Genomic DNA, 11437 nt, shown 5'->3' with positions numbered 1-11437 from the left:
CACCCGGCCTCCGAGGCCCCGGTACCCGGCCTGGGCGGCGGTAGCGGAGCGGAGGAGGGAGGGCTGCTCCCGCCCCGCTCCGCAGCGGCCCCGGCCCGGCCCTTACCGATGCACCGCACGTAGTGTTTTGCAGGAAGTTTCCACGCTCCTGGGTTTAATCCGTGAAAAGCGGGGCTGGAGAGGAGCGCGACTGAATAGCGATGGAAAGGGGCGGGCGAAGAGGTGGAGGAGGAGGCGGTAGCAGCAGCGGCCGTGTTTAATTTTTTAATTAGGGCGGTTTGAGCATCTCCCGGCGGGGTCGCATCGCCGGGCGGCGAGGGGAGCCCGGGCGAGCTGCCCCCGCCGCCCGGGACCATCCCGTGCCCCGAGCCGTCGGGACTCCAACCTGGACTTTGGACAGCTGGCGCGGCGGGCCGGACGCGCGGAGAGCTCCGCGCTCCGCCACCATGGGCAGCGCGGGCGCGGAGGACAAGGGTTCGTAGCGCGGGCGGCGCGGCGGGGCCGGCGGGCGGGGCGGGGGGCTGACCTTGCGGCGCCGCCCGGCCCGGCCGCACTCCGGCGGGGGCACGGAGGGACGGAGGGAGAGGGAGGCACCCGGGGCGGCGGGGGGAGCAGGGCAGGGGAAGCGCCTAAATCTGCCTTCCCCGGGGTAGCGCAGCCGCTGAAAGCGAAGGCTGGGCGCGCCATCCTACAGCAACAATTGCTTTGCAGGTGCTCGGTCTCTCTCAGCCTCCATCCCCTGGGAAGCAGGCAACACTTTTCCACATTCCCAAGTTAAGGATGATGCTAGTAAACCTTTTATTTTCCTGCATTTCTATATTATCCAAATCTAGACCACGTATATGAATTCACAGCACATAAGCTCTCATCCAATGAAGACTCCAGGTTCATATATTTACTACAGATAAAATCTTAATTTGCAATTCATTCCTTGTTGGAAGGCTGGAAGTATCACAGCTCAGCTGCTGCTTCTTTGCAGGGGAATGCTGTTTATGTGGAAAAGTGTTGCTTGCACCCAGAGTTACCATGCTGCAAAAACACTGTGTGGGGCTCTTTTTGCAGAGCTGTAAGCCATGTCTTCATTTGCTGAGCATCCATGTCCTGGCCTTCCTACCTTCACCTCCCTGAATGTCTTAGAACCCATACCCTGAAGATACAGTGTTCTCCCCAGCAATTTAGAGAATACAGGTATGCAGTGAGCAGCACATGAGTATGACAAGTCGGCTGTGTGGTCACAGTGCTCCTTTTGCAGCATTTCTGGCCACGTGTTATTAACTCAGGTAGCTCAGACTCTTCAGAGAACTCTATATTTATGCTGATTTCTATTTCTAGTCTATTTTATAGGACTTCACCATTGTTAATCTTCTCATTTTACCACCTCCTATGACCAATTTCTGTAATAGCATTTCTGGAATACAGTTTTGTTTCCCTGAACAGATAGTTAAGGGCAAATGAGGTGCTTCCAAAGCTCCCAGAGAATACCTGTTTATATGTCCCTTTCCAAGTTAGGTTTGCTGTTACTCAAGCACAAGCTCAGGACTGAAGCTATTCAAAGTACTTTCAGAATAATCACATCCATGAACCAGCAGTTGGGCTGTAGACATCCAAGAAGAGAACAGATGGCCACTAATGTGGTCAATTTTGTTACAAACTGTCATTCAGGAAGTGAGTTTTTAGGCACCTGAGGCTTAGTCATGCCAAGAGGATGAATGCTCCCAGCTTGAGATCGTGTAAAGACACTAGTTTCCTGAGTACTGAGCCACCAGAAAAAAATCCTGTAGGGGGTTCTGTGAGAGAAGGACTGAAACCCAGAAGCCCAGGAAGATTATTCTGGTTATTTTCTTGATCTTCTTAAGTCTCTCTGTAAACCTGAGAGTAAAGGCTAGGTCTGAAAAAAATGACACCCTGTCACCCCAAACCACCAAAGAGCTGAGGCTGGGATCTTCACACCAAACACTGGCAGAGTTGGGCTGGTGATTCTGCTAAAGAATAAGAGTTTTGACATCTTCCTTCCAGCTGCCTCACAATACCTGGTGCCCATGGTGTTCCCCTTCATCACCCCACAGGTGCAGCCATCACCCCAGCTCATACCTCTGTTTTTCAGCTCAGTATTAAGCTGTTTTCCTCATTCCCATTTTCTTGAAGACTGTTTCTTCTGGCCTCAGTAGGACTTCTAGTGGCCTTTTATTTCACAGCAGGATGTTAAGGAGCCTTTCTTTTTCCCCGTGTTTATATGGGTAATGAATAAAAGGAGGAGAAGAATCCTGACCTGTAAAAAAAAAGATTGAGCTCTGTCTAGAGCTAGCTCCAACAAAATGGCTCTGCAGATTATAAATTATACAATGCCTGTCCCCATGATGCTGTCCTAAAGGCTATCTTTGAGGATTTTGGGATCCAGGCCAGGTTAGTTAGCATTCAGAGTCTTCTGACTCAGGACTTTGACAGATACACTGCAGCAAATGCAAAGGTACCTGACTAACTGGGAGAGGACATCTAACCTGTGTGCAGCACTAAAATGTGAAAGCAATAAAAGGTACTCAAGGTACCACGGGTTTGGGGATACATAATTAGAACAAAATTTCCTGTCAACTTTAAGGCTTCAATTACAGTTTCTGAAATTCAGGACAAGGAACAGAAGCACACGAAGCTGTACATTAGAGTTTCCCAGAACCAATTCCCCCCGCCCCCCCCGGCAAAATACACAGAGTTTTCTCCTGCAGCTTTTTCAGGCAAGCTTTTGTTAAATAAGACTAAGATATCAATTTCTCCACCTTTCAGCATCAATCAAGCTTTGAACAGAGATTTGTCCCATAATGTCTCCTGACAAGCACATAATGTACAAACAAATCTCATCTAATTCCAGTGTGTAAGCTGCAAAATTACTAAGACTGGAAGTCATATTCTTGGAAAATTACTCTGCTTTGAAGAAATGTTATGTCAAACACAAACCTGTTTGTCTGGACCGAGCTCAAATTCAGAGTTCTCCATGTCCAGCCTACCCCTAATGTTCTTGTCAATATCTTTCAAGAGAGCAGTTGGGATTTTTGGGTCTGGCTTTTCCAGCAAGTGACTATGTATAATTTTTCTGAGTAAGCCTTGTTTTTAATTTTTATAACCCACTACCCTAGAAATTTTGGAAAGTATTTTTTTTCCTTGACTGGCTTTTTCTCAAATCAACTAACTTCTAACATAAATTTCTGATATTGAACTTTCTGTAATTTTTTTTCTCCTGCAGAAGGTCAAACTTAATAGAAAAATTGGAAGCATGCCCAATGAAAATCCATATAGCAGGTATTTTCAGAAAATAAATATTGTTGTTGTTGACATTATTTCTAATTCCTATAGGCTGTATCTGGATTTTTCTTCCATCTTAACTGGAATTAAAACAGCATGACCCAAAGAGCAGAATATAATTCAAAAGAAGGAAAGATCTCACACACAGGTCTATAGAATAAACAGAACATTGGTTGTTATGCTCTGGTAAATGTGTTAAGACTGTCAGGAAACATTTAATAGCTACTATACTGAGCTTTATTGCAAAAAAGGAGACATACTAGTGTTTTGCCCTTCTGCTCTTTGTTCTAAAATTTTTGTTCTTTAGGATAACAGTCAAAAACCCCACAAATTTTAAAGTGAGAGAGGAGACACCAAACAAGATAAAAGTTCTGTCCATTTCTGTCTGCTCAGGAATACCAAAAGCTACTTTTACTTTTTCTGTTGTTTTTATTTGTAGGCTGACTCAGAGTATGGCTCCTCTCAGTCATGGCTGCAGTACAGAGCAGAGATACTGGAACTCCCTTTAACCTGGCTGAGCAGTGCAGGTACCTGAAGCAGTGTAGCCATGGCAGCACAGAGCTCTGAGTGGCCTAATTACTCTGCCAAGAAATAAATGGATACTGGCAATTCCCTGGGGAAAAAAGAGGTTGAATTGTTAATAAAAAGAGTTTCCCCTGAGGCACATTCGTTAAATAGGTGTTAGCAAGAGCCAGAAAACCTCAAGTTCTAACCTTAGAATAAAAATGTCTTTGTCCTTTGGCACTTTTGATGTCCCAGCCTTCCAATTCTCCCACTGTCTATAGATACAAAAGAAAGATGTGATTGCAATATCTGATGGAAAACCTAAAATAAAGCAAATGATCCCCACCCCCAACTAAAATCTATCTGTAAGATCTCCTTAAAAAGACAAATACAAGAAGTTTCTCCTCTCTGGAAACACGCAGAGCTCTCCTGGTGACAGCAGTGGGGTGGAGTTGCTTGAGCATCCTGCTTCCCTAGGACACACATCAGGGGCAGATCTCCTGCCTGTGAAAATGGCAGGGTATGTATGGGGAAGACCAAGGAGAAGAAACAAATGAGAGCAAGATTTAGGGGAAGGGAATTTAATTCTGTTATCTCTTCTTCTACCGATCTTTGCTCATACACAAGAGTGGACGTGTATAGAGAAAGGTGAAGGGATTTTAGCAATCTGCTCACTTTCTTACAAGTTCAAAATATACCCAGCATTTTTTTTCTGAAACTGGAGCCCAAGACTTCAGTAAAATTGCACACACAGTCTTTTATTTTACAAGTTGGATCTATTTACGTAGACTCTGAGCTAAATCAAATAAGTAAAATCCACATTATTTAGCTGAAATTGCCTTTGAGGTCAATGCAAGTTTAACTAGTTTAAGCACAGTAAAGCCATTTCAGGAAACATACCAGGTTTCTGCATGTGAAAACCTTAGAGATTATTGCCAAATCACAATCTGTAGACTTGTGCCCAGTCTGACAAAATGCTGTTCGCAACAACTGAAATTTCTGTTTTGAGGAGACAAAGTCAGAAAATTGTGAGTCTGCTGTCTCAAAACAGAGGCCAGTAAGTGAATGGTGTGTAGAGGCTAATAGTTGCAATTTTATCACATTAATTTAAACGTGAAAAAACAGGACACTTCTGAAATCCACGCTGGTTTTCATTTTCAAATGTTCATCTGTTACAGCTCAGACATATGCACCCCATTTAGAGCTAACCACACTGATTTGACGTTTCTATGCAGGCAAAGAAGCAATAGAGGTGAAACTCCCACAGAGCCACCAGGATGTGATGCCCAATGATGAGCAGTAATTACTGCAGCAACACTTCAGCCAGTATGAGTGTCAACGAAATGTCTGCCTTCCCTCTGACTTTAGAACAAAAAACTGGCTTTGCCTTTGTGGGGATTTTGTGTGTTTTCTTGGGACTTCTAATTATCAGATGCTTCAAAATCTTGCTAGACCCCTACAGCAGTATGCCTTCTTCCACATGGGAAGATGAAGTTGAGGGGTTGGATAAAGGAACATTTGAATATGCTCTTGCATGAAAACTCACAGAATATCCTGCCTTAAATTCAATGTTGATTTCATTTTGGAAACCAACTGTTGTTACATTTGTTATACATACCTGCATTTTGAAGATATGTTGGTGGCATCCATTTTGTTAAATAAATATTTGTTGCAAACTCAAAAGGTACTTCATGTTGCTTTTATTTGATGAACAGTGGAATGGTAGATAATAAATGGCTAACAGCAAACAAATACACAAAAAATCACTAGAAGTTACCATGGCCAGTATTTTAAGGATCAGATGATATCTGGCTCTTCAGAGGAGGATCTCATGTCTACTGTGTCTCATGATAGGCTGAAGAAAAAGACAGGCTCATGAATGGTGAATGTTTAAGTGGTAGCCCCCTTCTCTCTTCATCCAATGCAATTCTCTGAAACTCATTGTCTGTACTTGTACACTGAGGATACAAAAGTGGAGAACAACAAATGATTGTGGCTTAGAGGAGGTGCCTGCAGGAGGTGTGTGTCCATGTTTTTATTTCACTTGGTTACAGAAGACGATTCACTTTAAAGTGAAACTTAAACTGTCTGGTTAACAGCTCCCAGCAGTAATTACACCAGCCTGGCAAGGCCAAAGCAGACACAATCATGCTACTTACCCATTTTCACCCAGCCCTCAAGGAGGGCTGGGGTCCAGAGCTCTGTACACTCCAGCACTCTCCACAGCTGGTTCTTCTGCTTGTGCTCCAGCAGTTGTGCACAGTGTATGATCTGGACTGTCACTGATGAACTGGTCATGGGAGAGCCTATCAAAGCAGAAGTGGAAGAGCTAAAGCAGAGATTCAAATCTGGATATTCAAGGTCACCCTCATACACACAGCTGTTTAGCAAGTGTGACAGTACTTGACAGAAATTCAATTCCGTTTTTAAGAAGGCTGGCATTAGAATTTTAGGCACTGTCACTTTTGCTAAACAGATCTGTTTGCAATGAGGAGCTAAGACAAGGAGATCAGTTACAGCAGTTTTCTTTCTCTTGTATTCTGAAAAATACATGTTATTCCTTTTGCCCTATATACTAGGCAGAGGCAGACAGTGGAACAGCAGACCTCAAGTGCCATTTGGAACATAAAATACTCGATTGTACAGAGAAGGACATTAATCTCCTGTCTGAAAAATACAAGAGATGAACAGCCAATATTAATCTACACTAGTCCATTTAAATTATAAAACATAAACAATTTTTTGAATGTAAGGGCTTTCAACTGCTTCATATTATACGTAAGAAAAAATTCCAGACCCTCAGAGATTCAGTATATTGCATTTATCCTAGTTAATTTAGCCATAAAATCCAAGGTAGATATCAGTACAATGATCCATGTGATCTGTTATTGCTGGATAGGATCATCCACTGCAGAGACCTGACACTGCCATTCTTTTTATGTACATCTAATCAGCACAGCTGAGCTCTGGGCTGTCAGGTTAGAGTGCTGAAGGTACTTAAGTTATCTGGGTTAAATATAGCTCAGTTATCTCTAAAGTACACAGCAAACACTGCAAAAATATCCAAAGAACCCCAATATTGTCTTATTTTGTTCTTGACCCAATCTATTGGTGGCAGCAAATTATCTAATTCCCTTCTAATCACCAAGCCTCTTCATTTCCTGCCTGCTCTTTTCTTCATCACAAAAAGACTAGGAAGTCAGCCTTCCCAGAAACGTAACAGAGAACATAATTTTTCAAAGGCTTATTAAACATACAGAGTAAAACTTTAAATAGGGTCAGGAGTAAATGGTTTAAAATTGCTTGTAGGACAAGAGGACCCCTCAAAGAATGATCCCACTGACTTCACTGAATCTTCTGCATAAAATGCACTGAGCAGGTCCTGTCCTGAACTCTTGTTATCTGCATGATTATATATGCAGAACTGAAAGATAGAGAGAGTATGATCTGTGCAGAATCAGGCATAGCAGGGAGGGAAATGGAGATAACAAAAGTATTTTCAGGCCCCCTTCGAAATTTCACAATGCCATAAACCCAGTAATTGTAATGGTAGGTACATTTGCTGGTTAAAAGTTAACAAGCTAGAATGCCTTTCTAAATCACCATCTAGAAAGGTTTTGAAAGAGAGGGATTGGATGGTCTACTCAGTATATTAAACAGGAGAAAAATCTGGCCAATAAGACAGAGTCTGTAGTGCCTCAAAGAGAGGGTCACACTATATGCATGAATAAAAGAGGCAGATTGTCCTTCCCTAAAAACACAGGACTGAATGGTAAGTTCAATTACCCTGAATAAGGTAGACTTGATTATATATGCATAATGCTGGAAAACTAAACACAAAGTTAATGGCAAATAACAGTTCAGAGATGATCTGGAAATACATTGTGAAAACCTAAGTATTATTTTCAAGAACAGCAGAAAGGTAAGAGATTTTACTTTTCCTAGCAAAATACAAATATGGAAATAAGACAGTGAAATGACAGAATCATTTTACTTGGTAGCAAAAGTTTCATTGTCATCAAAGAATCTGGATTTCATTCAGTCATGGAGATGGAAACAAACATAGTTCTGACCTCAGTGACAGAAGATTTATCTTTGCTCCTTCATGCCTGAAGATGAAATACTTCCTTGCAACTTTAAAAGGCTGAAGGAAGCAGAATAGTATGATCATAAATGTGTAATAAGAATAATAACAATAATAATAATAATACAAAGCCAGTAGAAGTAAAATAAACTAAATAAATGTAATATGTTGCTGTGAGGCTTATACAACATTAAGCAGGAAAACTAACACAAATATGAGGACTGACAAAGTGGTGTCTTAGCAGAGAGGTGAGAGCAGAATATTACCTATAGCTGATGGAAGAAATAAGAAAATATGCTGTAGCTGTAACTTATATTGAACATGGAAGGTATCTGATTATCAGCTCTTCAAATTATAATTTGGATATGTGATTTTAGAGACAATTTACATTGCTGAGCTACAAATATTGATGTCGTACTTTATCCCTCCATGCCAAAGGGCCAAATCATTGAGAAATCTAAATTGAAAAACTCTTGGGGGTTCATCTAGTCCAACCTCCTGCAAAAATATGGAACTTTTAAAAAAATGTAATGGGCTTATTTTTCCAGATTTTTGGGTCACATATTTGTTTATAAGATGTATTTTGTTTCTAAAACTTTCTGCTTTTACAAATGCTTGCAGAGTTTCAATGTCTAAGCATGCTTTGGTTTAGTGCCTTTGAACAAGCTGTGCTCCTCCTGAATTTTACAAGTCTATACAACCACACTCCCTAGTCTCCTTAGAAATATGTTTCAAGATAAATGAATGCCATCATTTCAATAGCTCATTTCAGGGCTTTCGAAGCCATACTTTAAATTGCTGCAAAGGTACTTAACCCACTAAAGGCCTTAAATATATGTACCCCTTCTTCTCTTGGAGTTTTTGTTTGCTTGTGTGGTTTTTTTTGAGGAGATCTGTGTGTGAAGGAGGAGGTGAGAAGCAGATTATACAGCTGTGTGTTCACCTCTCCATGGGCTGTCACTCAGGGCAACCTAGACAGGCCAGAGGAATGGGCCAGCAGGAATCTCATGACATTCAACAAGGACAAATGCAAATCCTGTACCTCAAACAGATTTAACATCTGCACCTTACAGGGAGCAGCTCTCCTGGAAGGGATAGGGGGAGCAGGCTACATGGATACAATGTAACATCATACATGATCATGCAATTAACACATGTAACATTGTACATGATCATGCAATTAACACATGAATAGCATGGAGTGAACCCCATGCTATCCATGTGTTAATTGCATGATCATGTTCCAAGCTTGTGTACATGGATGTTCCCCATGTCACCCTGCTCTTTTGTGGGTTTTCATATAACAGATTGAAACTAGAGGTGTTCTTGGCCCATTTACAGCTCAGGCCTTTACCTCCTCTGGAGCTTGTACCAAAATCCTGCTGCTTTGGTTAGAGGGTCAAGTGCATCCATCACAGATGGAACATCTCCACAAGCTCTGTCTTTGCTTCAACTATGTTTTTACTCAACAAGTCATAGGATGACAGTCTCATGGATACATGGTGAGGCAGGGGAGAGGGGAGAGCTTGTGGTGGAAAACTTATCTAACCATGCAAGATAATAGAAATAGTTTATTTGTATCTTTTATAGCAGTAAACCTGCAGCCAATATCAGGAAGACTGCTTAGAGATTCAAGAGAAAATTCTCAGCCCTTCATTATTTGAGAAGCAAAGGTCTGATATGCAACAGCACTAAACCCTTTGCTGTATCTGCAACTGTGTGGCTGCAGCCACAGGAGAGTGCACGGATCAGTGACCCAAGTGTGTAGCATCCCTGAAGATGTCAATGAACAATGCACCAAATGTATTCTTGGATCCAAATGCAAACCGGTTTCAAGTCAACATAATTAATGAAGACCATGACAACAATGAAACAACCCAAGAGGATGAGGGCTCTGACCCACCACATTATGAAGAAACATCTTTTACTGATGAAACACATAACAGACTAAGAATCAGTTACAGACCAGGAAAAAGAGAATTATATGACAATTTCCGTCAAAATGGGGAGAAAACAGAAGCTAGCTTACATCCCTATGATACTCACAGTAAAATGTATTATCTACAAACTTTTGGCCATAACACAATGGACCCAGTTCCCAAAATTGATTATTATAGAAACACTGGCAGCGTCAGTGGGAATAAGCTCAACAGACCAAGTTTATTAGAAATTCATGAACAACTGGCAAAGGTAAGTGAAAAGGAAAGAAATAATTTTTCTCTATTCTATTTCCAGACTGTTAATTCTGTTTATTAATAAGAGAAAGTCCTTAAATTCATGGGCCTTGCCCAAGAGAACAAGTACAAGTAACTACTTACCGTATTTCCTTTGGTAGCTGCAGTTTGTTCTCTGCTCTGTACCCTGCTCAAAGAAAAGACTGTTATTAAAAGGTAATTGTAATGTACTTGATAAGCAGAAAAACATAGCTTAATCTTGTCTAAAAGTATGGATCTACCAAATCTCTTCTGTTTCACATAAGAGTTAGGATGGCAGATGGTGAACGTCAATTCATACTTTAACCAAGCTACACAATTCACACTTATTCTAAACTTGAATTTTACATCAATGCATACTAATTTTGACAGATTTCTCCATTTTTACTCATTAACCAATATAAGCATTATAAAAAAAAAAAAGTGAAACAAATGCAATTTCAGTTAATCAGATATCCAGAGCACTACCTGTTTGTTGCTGTAACATACATAGTATGTAAACACACTAATTTAGTATCCCTACTCATTTGTACAAACTGCTACTCAAAGGACTAAACACATTTCCATGCTCAGAAGAAATATCCTCTTATAGAAATAATTTACTTCAGTAGTGGCCAGAAAAGAGTAAAACTGTATCTTGGCTTTGAACATATACTGAACATCAGCACATTGAAGGATTTTCAGTTTTGATGGTAACCAGAAAATTCTGGGGTTTTTACTGTTGTATCTCTCAATGGTTTGTATATTTTAAACAAAATGTAATTTTTTAGGGTTTTTTTTAAGGCTTTCACTTAAAGACAATTAAAAAGAAGGCAGATTATACCACAGAATAAAATGAAAATTGCTTCACATGTTGGGACTGTTAGAAAAAAGAGAAAAAAAGCATAATCTAACTTAGAGATTTCCAGACTTTTTCCAGTATCAATCTTACAGAAAGATAACCTTATGCCTTTCAAAATAGGAAGGTGAATGTCATAGGTAATGGGGTTTTTGTTACACTGGCAACCTGCTGTGCCCTTTTGTGGGCTGTGGCCCTGGTCTGGGAGCACAAGCACAGCTCTGGAACAAACGATGCCCCATTAGCATGGCTGGAGCCCATTCCTGCCTGTCCCATGATCTCACTTGGTGACCTTGGACAAATCACTGCTGTCTGCAGAGCTTTTGCTGAAGAATAAACAAGCACGAGGTCACCAAACAGGAGCTTAGTAGGAAAGGGAAATGAGATGTCTGAGAAGGCAGAGCTCCTCTCAGGCTGTGCGTGGCTGGATGGGGCTCCTGTCCCCGGCAAGGAGGGAGGAGGTGCCACACTGAGCGTGGACAGGAGTTACAGTGATAGCCCAAG

At 41.3% G+C, this 11437-nt stretch overlaps 2 protein-coding genes across 3 annotated transcripts in view; both read left to right on the top strand.

Moving 5' to 3' along the window:
• Nucleotides 1–424: 424 nt before the first annotated feature.
• Nucleotides 425–5481, top strand: CTXN2 (cortexin 2). 2 transcript variants are annotated; one of them, XM_041469140.1, is made up of 4 exons: nucleotides 425–474; nucleotides 1063–1188; nucleotides 3734–3821; nucleotides 5034–5481. In XM_041469140.1, the coding sequence occupies exon 4, from the start codon at nucleotides 5088–5090 to the stop codon at nucleotides 5334–5336; it is 249 nt and encodes an 82-aa protein (XP_041325074.1). In that variant the 5' UTR covers nucleotides 425–474; nucleotides 1063–1188; nucleotides 3734–3821; nucleotides 5034–5087; the 3' UTR covers nucleotides 5337–5481. The 2 variants fall into 2 exon arrangements, with proteins under 2 accessions (XP_041325074.1, XP_041325075.1); XM_041469141.1 differs by lacking the exons at nucleotides 425–474; nucleotides 1063–1188; nucleotides 3734–3821 and adding an exon at nucleotides 3233–3291.
• A 2078-nt stretch (nucleotides 5482–7559) lies between these two features.
• Nucleotides 7560–11437, top strand: part of SLC12A1 (solute carrier family 12 member 1) — a 46178-nt gene continuing 42300 nt past the window's right edge. Inside the window, exons 1-2 of the mRNA XM_041469017.1 lie at nucleotides 7560–7720; nucleotides 9473–10072. Of these exons, the coding sequence (XP_041324951.1) occupies nucleotides 9662–10072 (411 nt within the window). The 5' untranslated portion in view covers nucleotides 7560–7720; nucleotides 9473–9661. The remainder of the gene's footprint in view (nucleotides 7721–9472; nucleotides 10073–11437) is intronic.

This window comes from Pyrgilauda ruficollis, unplaced genomic scaffold (assembly GCF_017590135.1).
Source record: "Pyrgilauda ruficollis isolate IOZ18807 unplaced genomic scaffold, ASM1759013v1 scaffold23, whole genome shotgun sequence".
In the NCBI taxonomy this organism is placed as follows: domain Eukaryota; kingdom Metazoa; phylum Chordata; class Aves; order Passeriformes; family Passeridae; genus Pyrgilauda; species Pyrgilauda ruficollis.
This window is presented reverse-complemented; position numbering and strand designations above follow the sequence as displayed.

What these genes read in the sequence shown, in the direction of transcription:
- CTXN2 (XM_041469140.1), top strand. Translation starts at nt 5,088, where the DNA reads ATGATGAGCAGTAATTACTGCAGCAACACTTCAGCCAGTATGAGTGTC.